This window comes from Canis lupus, chromosome 19, assembly GCF_011100685.1.
Source record: "Canis lupus familiaris isolate Mischka breed German Shepherd chromosome 19, alternate assembly UU_Cfam_GSD_1.0, whole genome shotgun sequence".
Taxonomy (NCBI): domain Eukaryota; kingdom Metazoa; phylum Chordata; class Mammalia; order Carnivora; family Canidae; genus Canis; species Canis lupus.
This window is the reverse complement of record NC_049240.1, coordinates 21,104,576-21,119,599: the sequence shown is the minus strand read 5'-3', so window position 1 is coordinate 21,119,599 and position 15,024 is coordinate 21,104,576. Positions and strand designations below refer to the sequence as shown.

The following is a 15,024-nucleotide window of genomic DNA, read 5'->3' as shown; positions in this document are numbered from 1 at the left end:
TATTTGTCTTGCAATGAGAGAATTGCCCTTTATTCTTAACAAGCAGGCAACTGGATCAAAGAGATTAGATTACTCAGGTGAAAAAACAAAGACAAATACATAATGAGATAAACCTGTGTAGTAACTGCCTGGAAGATTGCCATCTATTTTCCTCTCCATATCTCACGCTTTAGAAAGACCAGGACTTTGTTTCATTCATCCTAATACTTGGCACTTTAACAGGTGCTCACTTTGTAATTTCTGAATGAGTGATACAGGCCATGTGTTTTACTTTATAGTGAAGGTTAATGAGTTAAATCATATAAAAAGCTTAGAACGGTGTCTGATACTAAGCACTTAATTACAAAACAAGGTAACATTTAGAATAGAGATGAGAAAAGACGTCAGAAGTTTGCCTTAAACTGACCCTTAAAAAATAAGGAAAACTAGGCTGGCAATAAGGCTAAGAGGATAGAAAAGTTCTCCAGTACACTACATGCTAAAATGAATTAATTCCAATGACATCTATTATTTTTTACAGAGAATGATGCTTATTTTAAGTCTAAGGTTATAAGATTAAAGGGATATAATCAAAGCTTGTTCATTAAATTGAAAGTAACTCCAGATTTATTCAAGTTTGTATCCTTAGGCCTCAGTAGGCACAAGATATTATTTGCTATACTGAATCCATTCTATTGTATGTGTTAATACCACACCAATATAAACATACTTTAAGACAAATTTTAAACATACATATTTAACTTTATTTCATCATCATTTAAAGCTTGATTTTAGAAAACATAAAAAAAATTAAGAGTTCTGTATCACAGGAATTTAAACAGTGGCAATATACGTAGCTTTGTAGGTTCGAGTTCTACAACAAATTAAAATCAAATCATTGGAAATGTTTTCAATATGGAAAATAGACAAATAAAATAAATGGCAGAGACCTATTATGAGCAATGTTTCATTACTTGCAAGTTATCGTTAGATAATTTCAGAATCTAAACAAACACTCTCAATATTCAGACTTCTGTTGCTGTATTTTACATTTAATATCTCCCTACCTATATTCCAGAGTCAAAGTCCTTGACCAAAAGGTCTGATTTAAGAAGGCATTTAGTTTTATGGCAAAAGTTATCCATCTACAGTTACCACTTTCAAGGAATTGACAACAATGCTGATGTGATCTGCTAGTTCCCTTTTGAACAACGTGCAATAATTTATGTCAACCCTGTATAAAGTTATACAGGTAGAAAAAATTGGACAATTATGCACAGTTCAATAGATGTAGAATGTTAAGTTTTCCCAGTCTAAAAATTAACCAGTGATACAAAATTTATCAACTATAGTTGACTTGGTTTCAGGAAAACCGCATCTGAGAACTACAAGTACATCACTGTCCTTATCTCATCCTCAGTCACTGGTGGGAATTTTATAGGCCACCATGCTATTTACTTTGTGGATAGTAGTACTAAATGAACGAAGACGGACTTCCTCAGAATTGGTAACAAACTGTGGTCCTGACTCTTCCCATTTTTCAAGTACAACCAAATCCTTGTCTGTATAAATCAGTAGGTCAAATGAACCTAAATTGGATAAGATCATTAAAGTACAATTATTTTTCGAAAGGTACAACTATCCTTCCTGTCTCCCTCACATGTGAGCCAGCTATCATGTCAGAAAAGCTAGTTTAGCTTGATCTCTAATCAGTTATATTAGCTAATTGCTTTTCTTCAATGGAAATTTTAGTACAGAAAATACTGTACTCCCTTTTACTTAATGAAAAACTTGATTTTTTTCTTCAAAGAACCACTAAAGATATTTGCAGAAAGTATATAATTAATCACGAGACAGCATGAATCTAAGCCAGAGAAAAAGAACATCTTGGTTCTGTGACTGCTGTATCCCAATGCCCAGAACCGTGTTAGGCATACAGTAGGCATTTAGGGTATATCTGATGAATGAAGGAGTAACTAATCTAGAAAAGAAAGACACAGTTATACCTGTCTAAGTCTTAATTATATACAAGGAAATGTGTATAAAATAAAAGAAATGGAAGAAATTACATCAAAATATTCAGGAGCACTGTAGAAAATTTTCATTCTTTCCCTATTCAGCACTTGTAAATAAAACACAACCAGCATTGCTTTAGATTCATGACGTTTTTCTCACTTATATACCATGACATGGATAATTAAGAAAAAATTCAACAAAATGGTTAATTCTTAAAGTAATAGCTTAGTCTTTCCACAAGAAATCTGAACCAACGTGAAGTCATATAATACTTACAAGAGACTTCCAACAGCGGCAGAAATGTCACGGTAGCTGTGATCTGTTGGATTACGGAGAGGATCTCATCCTGGATGGCCTTCTGAGACTTTTCTCTGGGTGTGCTACCAAAGAAACTAAATGAGTTGATTCATTTTAAGTTTTAACAAGTTATTTAAAACACTGATAAGATTATTTGTTTGATTAAATGCTTCAAAACTCAAATTAAGTAATGCATTCCAAAGGAGTTTTTAAAAAACAATTATAATTTCATTAATTATTCCAGATATTAAGGCTGATCTTAGTATTAGATCATTAAATAACAGATGACTAGAAAACCTGCCGAGTGCTTCAAGTCAGGAAACATTCAGGATGTTGTAAAATAAAGATAACAATTAGTATCTAAGATCTTTAATTGGCATAATCATTTTGGTATTTTTAGGAATACCTAAATGTCTAATTCTGTAGTGCTTCAAAGAAGATGTTATATCAAGGTGTATTTATAATTAAACATTTTCTAGGGGAGGGGCAAGATGGCGGAAGACTAGTGTCCCCAAATCACCTGTCCCCACCAATTACCTAGATAATCTTCAAATCATCCTGAAAATCTATGAATTCAGCCTGAGATTTAAAGAGAGAACAGCTGGAATGCTACAGTGAGAAGAGTTCACGCTTCTATCAAGTTAGGAAGACGGGGTAAAAAGAAATAAAGAAACAAAAGGCATCCAAGGGAGAGGGGCCCCGCGAAGAGCCAGGCTAAGGCCGGGGTGAGTGTCCCCAGGACAGGAGTGCCCAGGCCCCACGAAGCAGGAGCTTCACCAATCTTCCTGGGTGGAAAGGCCTCATAGGGAGTTGGAGCAGGACCCCAGAAAGGTGGGGATGCCTTCAGGCTCCCTGGGTCACTAACAAAGCAACTGTGCCCTGGGGAGAGTGCGCTGAGCTCCCTAAGGGCTGCAGCATGGCATCGCTGGACCCGGGAGCAGCTCAGAGGGGCCCGGACGGCAGCTCTGCGGAGAGGTGGCTATGCGGTGGAGTGCAAATCCAACAGCGCAGGCCCAGGAGCACAGGGCGCCAGGGACACAGCCCAGGATCCGGCCTCCCCCCAGGACAGGAAGAGGCCAGGAGGGCCCAGGACGGGAAGGACGCTCCTGCCCCGAGCTGAGCAGATCAGCGGCCCCGCCCCCAGAGCATCCAGGTCCCTGCAGATGGAGAGCTCTGTAGTTACTGCGGGAGTAGACTCCAGAGCTCCAGAGCTGGCCGCTGCCACTGTGGTTGTTCCTTCTGGAGCCTCAAGGGGGTAAAAAATCCCCACTGAGCCCTGGAACAGGCAGGCGGCAGAGCAGATCCCCCAAGTGCTAACACCTGAAGATCAGCACAACAGGCCCGTCCCCCAGAAGACCAACTAGATGGACAAATTCCAGGGGAAGTCAAGGGAATTAAAGTACAGAAATAGAAGATACTCCCCTGTGTTTTTTTTTGTTTTTGTTTCTTTTGCTTTTTGATTTCTGTTTGCTTACCCTGCCCTTCTTTTTCCTTTCTTTATTTTTCTATCTCTGTTTCTTCTCTTTTTTACTTCCTTTTTTCTTTTTTCTTTTTCTCTTTTCTTTCCTTCTATCTCTCCTCTCTTTTTCTCCTTTTCCCAATACAACTTGTTTTTGGCCACTCTGCACTGAGCAAAATGACTAGAAAGAAATCCTCAACTCAAAAGAAAGAATCAGAAACAGTCCTCTGTCCCACAGAGTTACAAAATCTGGATTACAATTCAATGTCAGAAAGGAAATTCAGAAGCACTATTATAAACCTACTGGGGGCTAGAAAAAAGCATAAAGGACTCAAGAGACTTCATGACTGCAATATTTAGATATAATCAGGCAGAAAGTAAAAATCAATTGAATGAGGTGCAATCCAAACTAGAAGTCCACACAATGAGGGTTCATGAGGCAGAAGAATGAGAGGGAGACATAGAAGACAAGTTGATGGCAAAGAGAGAAACTGAGGGAAAAAGAGACAAACAATGAAAAGACCATGAAGATAGATTAAGAGAAATAAACGACAGACTGAGGAAGAAAAACCTACATTTAATTGGGTTTCCCAAGTGCTCCGAAAGGGCCGGAGGGCCAGAATATGTATTTTAACAAATCCTAGCTGAAAACTTTCCTAATCTGGGAAGGGAAACAGGCATTCTGATCCAGGAGATAGAGAGATCCCCCACTAAAATCAATAAAAACCATTAAACACCTCGACATTTAATAGTGAAGCTTGCAAATTCCAAAGATAAAGAGAAGATCCTTAAAGCAGCAAGAGACAAGAAATCCCTGACTTTTATGGGGAGGAGTATTAGGGTTACAGCAGACCTCTCCACAGAGCCCTGGCAGGACAGAAAGGGCTGGCAGGATATATTCAGGGTCCTAAATGAGAAGAACATGCAACCAAGAATACTTTATCCAGCAAGGCTCTCATTCAGAATAAAAGGAGAGAGAAAGACCTTCCAAGACAGGCAGGAACTGAAAGAATATGTGACCTCCAAACCAGCTCTGCAAGAAATTTTAAGGGGAAACTCTTAAAATTTCCCTTTAAGAAGAAGTTCAGTGGAACAATCCACAAAAAAAGGACTGAATAGATATCATGATGACACTAAACTCCTACCTGTCAATAGTAACTCTGAATGTGAACGGGCTTAATGACCCCATCAAAAGGTGCAGGGTTTCAGACTGGATAAAAAAGCAGGACCCATCGATTTGCTGTCTACAAGAGACTCATCTTAGACAGAAGGACACTTACAGCCTGAAAACAAAAGGTTGGAGAACCATTTACCATTCAAGTGGTCCTCAAAAGAAAGCAGTGGTAGCCATCCTTATATCAGATAAACTGAACTTTACCCCAAAGACTGTAGTAAGAGATGAAGAGGGACACTATATCATACTTAAAGGATCTATCCAACAACAGGACTTAACAATCCTCAATATATATGCCCTGAATGTGGGAGCTGACAAATATATCAATGAATTAATAACCAAAATTAAGACATATTTAGATAATAATACACTTCTACTTGGTGACTTCGATTTAAGGCTTTCTGCACTGGATAGGTCTTCTAAGCACAAAATCTCCAAAGAAACAAGAGCTTTAAATGATACACTGGACCAGATGGACTTCAGGTATCTACAGAACTTTACATCCAAACTCAACTGAATACACATTCTTCTCAAGTGCACATGGAACTTTCTCCAGAATAGGCCACATCCTGGGTCACAAATGGGGTTTGAACCGATACCAAAATATTGGGATCGTCCCCTGCATATTCTCAGACCATAATGCCTTGACATTAGAACTAAATCACAAGAAGAAGTTTGGAAGGCCTTCAAACACGTGGAGGTTAAGGATCATCTTGCTAAAAGATGAAAGGGTCAACCAGGAAATTAAGGAAGAATTAAAAAGATTCATGGAAACTAATGAGAATGAAGGTACAACCATTCAAAATCATTGGGATGCAGCAAAAGCAGTCCTAAGGGGGAAATACATCCCAATACAAGCATCCACTCAAAAACTGGAAAGATCTCAAATACAAAAGCAAACCTTACATATAAAGGAGCTAGAGAAGAAACAGCAAATAGATCCTACACCCAGTAGAAGAAGAGAGTTAAGAAAGATTCGAGCAGAACTCAACGAAATCAAGACCAAAAGAACTGTGGAACAGGTCAACATAAACAGGAGTTGGTTCTATGAAAGAATTAATAAGATAGATAAACCGTTAGCCAACCTTATTAAAAAGAAGATAGAGAAGACTCAAATTAAGAAAATCATGAATGAGAAAGGAGAGATCACGACCAACACCAAGGAAATACAAACGATTTTAAAAACATATTACGAACAGCTATAGGCCAATAAATTAGGCAATCTAGAAGAAATGGATGCATTCCTGGAAAGCCACAAACTACCAAAACTGGAACAGGAAGAAATAGAAAACCTAAACAGGCCAATAACCAGGGAGGAAATTGAAGCAGTCATGAAAAACCCCCCAAGACACAAAAGTCCAGGGCCAGATGGCTTCCCAGGGGAATTCTATCAAACGTTTAAAGAAGAAACCATACCTATTCTACTAAAGCTGTTTGGAAAGATAGAAAGAGATGGAGTACTTCCAAATTCTTTCTTTGAGGCCAGCATCACCTTAATTCCAAAACCAGACAAAGACCCCACCAAAAGGAGAATTACAGACCAATATCCCTGATGAACATGGATGCAAAAATTCTCAACAAGATACTAGCCAATAGGTTCCAACAATACATTAAGAAAATTATTCACCATGACCATGTACAATTTATCCCCGGGACAGAAGGCTGGTTCAATACTCATAAAACAAACAATGTGATTCATCATATCAGCAAGAGAAAAACCAAGAACCATAGGATCCTCTCATTAGATGCAGAGAAAGCATTTGACAAAATACAGCATCCATTCCTGATCAAAACTCATCAGAGTGTAGGGACAGAGGGAACATTCTTCAACATCTTAAAAGCCATCTACCTAAAGCCCACAGCAAATCGCATTCTCCATGGGGAAGCACTGGGAGCCTTTCCCCTAAGATCAGGAACAAGACAGGGATGTCCACTCTCACCACTGCTATTCAACATATTATTGGAAGTCCTAGCCTCAGCAATCAGACAAAAAAAAAGGCATTAAAGGCATTCAAATTGACAAAGAAGAAGTCAAACTCTCCCTCTTCGCCGATGACATGATACTCTACATAGAAAACCCAAAAGCCTCCACCCCAAGATTGCTAGAACTCATACAGCAATTTGGCAGTGTGGCAGGATACAAAATCAATGCCCAGAAATCAATGGCATTTCTATACACTAACAATGAGACTGAAGAAAGAGAAATTAAGGAGTCCATCCCATTTACAATTGTACCCAAAAGCATAAGATACCTAGGAAGAATCCTAACCAAAGAGGTAAAAGATCTATACCCTAAAAACTATAGAACACTTCTGAAAGAAATTGAGGAAGACACAAAGAGATGGAAAAATATTCCATGCTCATGGATTGGCAGAATTAAGATTGTGAAAATGTCAATGTTACCCAGAGCAATGTACATGTTTAATGCAATCCCTATCAAAATACCATGGACTTTCTTCAGAGAGAACAAATTATTTTAAGATTTGTGTGGAATCAGAAAAGACCCCGAATAGCCAGGGGAATTTTAAAAAAGAAAACCATAGCTGGGGGCATCACAATGCCAGATTTCAGGTTGTACTACAAAGCTGTGGTCATCAAGACAGTGTGGTACCAGCACAAAAACAGACACATAGATCAATGGAACAGAATAGAGAACCCAGAAATGGACCCTGAACTTTATGGTCAACTAATATTCGATAAAGGAGGAAAGACTATCCATTGGAAGAAAGACAGTCTCTTTAATAAATGGTGCTGGGAAAATTGGACATCCACATGCAGAGGAATGAAACTAGACCACGCTCTTTCACCACACACAAAGATAAACTCAAAATGGATGAAAGGTCTAAATGTGAGACAAGATTCCATCGAAATCCTAGAGTAGAACACAGGGAACACCCTTTTTGAACTCGGCCACAATAACTTCTTGCAAGATACATCCATGAAGGCAAAAGAAACAAAAGCAAAAATGAACTATTGGGACTTCATCAAGATAAGAAGCTTTTGCACAGCAAAGGATACAGTCAACAAAACTACAAGACAACTTACAGAATGGGAGAAGATATTTGCAAATGATGTATCAGATAAAAAGGGTTAGCATCCAAGATCTATAAAGAACTTCTTAAACTCAACACCAAAGAAACATACAATCCAATCATGAAATGGGCAAAAGACATGAAGAGAAATCTCACAGAGGAAGACATAGACATGGCCAACACGCACATGAGAAAATGCTCTGCATCACTTGCCATCAGGGAAATACAAATCAAAACCACAATGAGATACCACCTTACACCATGAGAGTTGGGAAAATTAACAAGGCAGGAAACCACAAATGATGGAGAGGATGCGGAGAAAAGGGAACCCTCTTACACTGTTGGTGGGAACGTGAACTGGTGCAGCCACTCTGGAAAACTGTGTGGAGCTTCCTCAAAGAGTTAAAAATAGCCCTGCCCTATGACCCAGCAATTGCACCTCTGGGGATTTACTTCAGAGATGCAGATGCAATGAAACGCCGGGACACCTGCACCCACCTGCACCCGGATGTTTCTGGAAGCAATGTCCACAATAGCCAAACTGTGGAAGGAGCCTCGATGTCCATCGAAAGATGAATGGATAAAGAAGATGTGGTTTATGTATACAATGGAACATTACTCAGCCATTAGAAATGACAAATACCCACCATTTGCTTAACGTGGATGGAACTGCAGGGTATTATGCTGAGTGCAGTAAGTCAGTCGGAGAAGGACAAACATTGTATGTTCTCATTCATTTGGGGAATATAAATAATAGTGAAAGGGAATATAAGGGAAGGGAGAAGAAATGTGTGGGAAATATCAGAAAGGGAGACAGAACATACATACTCCTAACTCTGGGAAACGAACTAGGTAGGGGTGGTGGCAGGGGAGGAGGGCGGGGGTGGGGGTGACTGGGTGGTGGGCACTGAGGGGGGCACTTGACGGCATGAGCACTGGGTGTTATTCTGTATGTTGGTAAATTGAACACCAATAAAAAATAAATTCATTAAAAAATAAAATAAACATTTTCTAAAACAGACCAAAGGCTTCAGGAACAAACTATATTTCATTATGAGAGAGAGTTCTGAGTTTACAGGTAAGCATGCCTGGGACAATGCTAAGAATTAGCATATAATGAGGGGGCATTTCCCATCCAGAGGATCTAAGAACTTCAGTTCAGAGTGTCTTAGGAAGTTTATAGCGTTAAATGAAATACAGTAGAGCTGCATATCAAGCTAGGAGAAAATCTAGGATAATACTTCATGGTTAAAAGTACCTTGACACAATCCATTAAATGGCCCACCTAATACATCATGTGTAGCTTACATATAGCACCATAAATACTAAAGGGTGAAATTTATGGATTTTAGACTAAGGGCAGTTATGTTAAAAGTACACTATACAAGTCCATAATAGGCACGACTCTTTTGTGAGCACAGTTTGTGAGTCTTATTCTTCTCCACGGGAGATCTAACATAGTTAGAAACAAACTACCTTATACGAAACTAGTTCAATATAGTTAGAACTCATTTAGTCAAGAAAACAAGTTTTGGAAAAAAAATCTATGAAAGTGGAAGCAGTTTAATTCATACTTACCTGTCATCTTTTGCAGTCTTGTCGCACTCAATATCAAACTTCCACCTTTCAAGGACTTCACCGCTTTCAATATTTGAGATGAATACCACCAGTTTCTGAACTGAACACTTGTATAACCAATCTGCAATACAGAACAGGGCATCTTTTTTGGTTCACTGCATTACAAAGTAACTCTTCCCAGGTCTCACTTTCTGCCCTTAGCAAATTCCTACCACTGGTATTTTGGAACTCCTCCAACCTGTACAGAAAACTTGCCTCACAATAACCTAGCTCCCGTTGTCCAATTCTCAGTATCCGTACCAGATGTAGTTAGTACTGAATGCTAAGCACAGAGTAGTGAACATGCAGTATACTCTAATCCAAGGTAAATTCCAGAAGATGAGCATTAATCTAATCACTGCAGCAATAAATGCAAATTTTTAATTGTAATAAATGTTAAGAAGGTGCAGTATGTGATCCAATGAGAGAATATAGGAAAATTTGACTCAGGGAATTCTCACTTGACTTCAGTTCTACAAATAAATACCATTAAATATGCAAAAGATTACAGAAAAGGGTACAGGTCTAAAATACTGAAAAGCGAAAAGTATCTGACCAGAGGATTGAAAGGGTAATACAAATACAGTTAAGAAAGGGAGAATGAACAAGGTCGGTTTGTGCAAGATACATAGGGGTCAGACCACACAAGGTCACATGGGGTAAATTAAAGAACTTATACTTCAAGAATCAGGGAAGTCATTACTGTGTCTGAAGTAGGGTGTGATGTGATTAAACTTATATTTCAGAACTATCCTTTAGGCTGTGATGTGTGGAAAGTAGAGTGGAAGTAAAGAGAGGATCTAGGGATGCTAATTGATTAGTAATTCAAGCAAGAGGTACTGAAGGCTTATAGAAGGATAAATTGGTAGAGATGGATCAGTATAGGTAGAGTCAAGAGATTTCGTGATTAAAATTGTTAAGATTTATTGGATACTTATGAGACTAAGGAAGAGGAAATACTCAGAGATAGTTGCCAACTTTCTGGTTTATACCACTGGTTGGAAGGTTGATCCATTCATTGAAAGAGAATGGAAATGAGACATGATGCTTACAATTTTTTTAAGGTTTTATTTTTCTTCTTTTTTAAAGATTTTATTTATTTATTCATGACAGATAGAGAGGAAGAGATACAGGCAGAGGGAGAAGCAGGCTCCATGCAGGGAGCCTGATGTGGGACTCGATCCCAGGTCTCCAGGATCATGCCCTGGGCTGAAGGCAGTGCTAAACTGCTGAGCCACCCGGGCTGCCCTAAGGTTTTATTTCTAAGTAATCTCCACACCCAATGTGGGGCTGGAACTTACAACCCAAGATCAAGAGTTGCATGCTCTACTGACTGAGCCAGCCAGGACCCCCTTAAATTTAGTTTTCAAGTATCACTAGGTTAGCCACATGTGGATATCAAGGGAGCCACTTACTATATGAGCAAAGAGAAGACTTGGGTTGGATGTATGTTTATGAGTCAACTACACAAAGATTGTTAGTAAAGTTATGAATGTGTCAGAAGTCATCTTAGAGATTATAATAAGGGGGCCTCATAATGAGCCCTGAATTAATCTTGGAACTTGGGATAATATACTCAAGAATACACAGGTTTTTTTTTGTTTTGTTTTTTAAGACACAAAAACAATCTTGTAATATTTAGGACTTGTGGGCCACCTAGGTCTCTTGCGTAGTTTTTAAAAACTAGCCTTGAGAAATCTGAAAACACTCAGTTTGCAGGTAGTACAAAAATAGGCCACTTGCTGGATATGGGCCATCAGTCTTGCTGACCCCTTGACAAAAACCAACCTTGTCTCAATTTTGCTCGGAAGAGGAAGAGATTAGGTAGTCACTTAAAGATCTGGGGTGGGTGGAAATTTTTTTCTTTTAAAACTGAAGACAAATGAAACCAATGAAAATATCTCAAAACAAAGAAACCAGAAATACCAGAGAACTAGGGTAGATTCCTTAAGAAGGCTAGAGGGATGGGGATTCAAAGAGATTGAACAATTTGCCTCTAAGAAAAGCAATTCCTCCATTCTAACTAAAATAAAAGGGACAAATTAAATAGGAAGGTCTACATACAACTGAGGTGAAATGTTCTAAGTGTAGCCTTAAAGGAGACAACCTAAAAACCAGTAACTTAGGCAGGGCTTGCTTCTTCATCAAATTAAGGTGACATAGATTCTTAGTTACTTCTATGTTTCAGGCTAAGTAATCTGAGTATCACCCTGGGTGATTTAGCCCTGAAGATGATAAAAACACAATTAATAGAATTTTAAAAATAAAGCCTCTTGAAACAAACAAACAAAAAATATATATATATATATATATATATATATATATATATGACTCAGGTATAAAAAAATTACTGTAATTTTTTTTTTTTTGGAACTAGTTTTGGAAGGTGAAATGAGGAGCCAGGGAGAAACATCCTATAACACAGAAAAATTAGAAGTGAGAATCCTAAGTAGAGAAAAACATGGAAAAAAGAGACAGAATAGATGGAGAACAAGTATCCATTCAACAAGTATTCAGTAATTTCTTGAGCTAAGAAAAAACAAGGGGTGTTCAGATAGAAATGGCTAACGTACAGGCAGGATTTTAACAAAGACAAATGAAGACAGTAAGACATTAAAAAACTTTATTGGGTATTCTATTAGTAGTATTTTTTTAAGTTTAGTTCCCAGGCTGGATCCAATTTCATTTTCTTTTATCTTAAAATAATGACGGTTTTAAACTCTAGGCAGCTATAGAAAATATATCATGTTAAAAATATGTAGTGGATTTCTCTCCAATAATAAACATCATCATAGTTATGTAAAATTCCAACTTGTTCCACCTGGCTACACGAACTGCAAAAATCACTTCAAAAGGAGTTGATAGAGATTGTTTTGTGAAGCCAGATCAGATTCCTAACATCAACATATTTAACCCACTCAAAATGTGGTAGGGAAGAGTGGACTTTCTTTCACTTTATTATTTGCTTCCTTCCGATGGAGAATCACTATATTTGAGATTGCAGTGTTCTACACCTCTTTGTATAGAGCTGAAAAATGAACACCAAGATGCCAGAAAGTACGGGTCCAAGAAGACCTGCAAAACTCAAATTGGTTTTCAACAATTAAATACCTTTCACTTGTCCACTACATGATTGAATTATTTTATGAGCTCAGGATCTGTTGTTATAAGCAAGGTGAGTCCGTATTTCTGCTCTCTGGTAGAGGTTTCAGATGGATATATGCCACGCTGATATAAAATGCTGTTGATGCCAAATGCTGAAAACAAAAGGAATGTTAAAGTTATTTCCACTTTGTAACTCTGGAAAATAAAGCCTATTTAGATGTGGCTGCGGTTTCATTCATGGCATCAAACTGAAAAAGCCTAAACGTGCGTTTGTGCGTGTCTTGCTGAAAGCAGAGTAGGGGAAAAGTGCCACTGAAAATCCTTAAAAATGTTGCTTCTAAATCAAAAGAACACGATACCTGCGTTTATGCGGAAATAAAAATGCCAAACTGCATTAACCTAGCGTCCAAGTAGAACTACAAGCTCAGGGTAATGCAAGCCCCAATTCAGGTTACGTGATCACAGGGTGTGGAAATAGGCTTTTGCGTCTGGATTAGCAATTGATTGATTAACCGGTCGGATGCTCCAGAGCAAGCCTCTCCCTCACTTTTCCCTCCTCTTCTCCTGCCAGAGTCTATCAGAGGGTACAAGCATGGCCTGGTCCTAAATCTAGCCCATCGCCCTCAGTACCGGAATCAAAGCTTGGTGGATGGGCTGTTCAAAGTGCACTGGGCTCCACCGCTCGGGGTGGTGCCGGGCGGCCGGGCTGGGCGGCCTGTGGGATCCGCAGTTTCCCGCAAGGCTGCTGGTGCAGGGGCGCGGCGCGAGGCAGGCCGGGCAGCACCTGGGCTTCCCGCTCCCCCAGGAGCAAGGCGCCTAGATTAGATTCTCCAGCCAGGCGGGCGCTGGAGCAGAGCCGCCCCCCACCCCCGGCCCCCGCCTCCGGGCCGGCCGGGCCTCCAGGGCCGCTGGCCTCAGCTGTCCCCGCCCTCTGGCCTGCGGGAGGGGGACTCACAGAAGAACTGGGCCACGATTTCCGCCTCTGCTCGCGGGAGAGCTGCGGCGCCACGGCCAGGCCTAGGGACGAGGGAGCGCGCTGCTGCCCGGCAGACCAGACGGCGACCGCACGGCCTCCAACGGTTCCCGCCAGTCGTTTGGAAAGTAACGACGCTGCTCCCCGGGGCCTTCGCGCAGGCGCGACGAGCCTCTCGGCCCGCCCAGCGCCAGTCTCCCCGCTCGCCGGAGGGGGCGCCTCGCGCAGGCGCAGTGGGTAGGCGTGGTCAGGCGCTTCCGGGCTGTCGGGGCTCGAAGGGTCCTGGCGGGCACCTGGAATTGTGGTCGCGGGGCCGCAGCTGAGGCGAGAGGACTGCAAAACCTGGCTCTGACGCCCGCTCCGAGGCCTGCGGAGTGAGGCCCAGGATCCCAGTTCGGCAGTTTCAAAGCGATTTTTTTTTTCAAAGCTATTTTCAAAGTGATGTGAACTGCGCGCCGGTTGCATCTTAACGTGGCCCCAGGGACCCCCCCCCCCCCGCAAACTTTTGCTTAGATGCTTCGAGCCAGTCAAGAAGCCGCCTGCGTGGCACCGAGCACAGCTGGAGAGGGCCTGGTGACTGTCTGCCCGCGCAGCTTTTAAGAAATTGGGGGCGGCCCGGGCGGCCCAGCGGTTGACGCGCCTTCAGCCTGGGCCTGACCCTGGAGCCCAGGGGTGGAGTCCGCGTGGGGCTCCCTGCGTGGAGCCTGCCTCTGCCTCTGCCTGTGTCTCTGCCTCGCTCTCTCTCTTTCTCTGTGTGTCTATCGTAAATAAATACATTCTTCTTCAAAAACAAAGGAATCGGGTTGGGGTGAAAGGGGTGAGCCGCAGCCCTTGTCCTGTGCTGTCAGCCGGAGCCGCAGGGGCTGCCTCTGTGCGCGGGAATAAGTTGCTCGGGCATAAGTTCCCCCACCAAACAGGCCCAGACACACTGAAGAAGTTGTCAGGGAATTTTGACCCACGAATTCACGGATTTTACCTTAGGATGAGAAGCTTGGAAGAGAGTGCACAATCCATGTCAATTGCAAAAACAGTGTAGTCCTTGAAGGAGCTAGAAATATTATTTGTAAAACTCAAGCCCCGAAAACTACCTACCAGACATGCTATCCTACTTGCTTAAATGAGAAATGCCCTAGTGTCTTACTGTTCTATGATTGCATGACAAGTTACCGCAAGTTGATGGCTTAAGATAACACACATTTATTATTGTCGGGTAGGTCAGGGGTTGGTGTGACACAGCTGGATGCTCAGCTTAAGAATCTCACTCGGTTGAAATACAGGTGTCTCTGCAAGTGGAATCTCATCCGCTTGCATCCATCAACCCAGAAGATCCAGGGTTCTCTTCCAAGCCCCTTGGTTGTTGGCAGAATTAATA

The 15,024-nt window shown here is 41.0% G+C and overlaps 1 protein-coding gene across 1 annotated transcript; it reads right to left on the bottom strand.

Moving 5' to 3' along the window:
* Positions 1-56: 56 nt before the first annotated feature.
* Positions 57-13,899, bottom strand: LOC119877290 (mitotic spindle assembly checkpoint protein MAD2A-like; the record flags this gene model as incomplete). The annotated part of the gene is made up of 4 exons (XM_038565231.1): positions 57-1,568; positions 2,272-2,375; positions 9,536-9,656; positions 13,635-13,899. Coding segments are annotated over 4 exons (663 nt in total), but the record flags the coding sequence as incomplete, so codon positions are not given.
* Between the last annotated feature and the right edge of the window lie 1,125 nt (positions 13,900-15,024).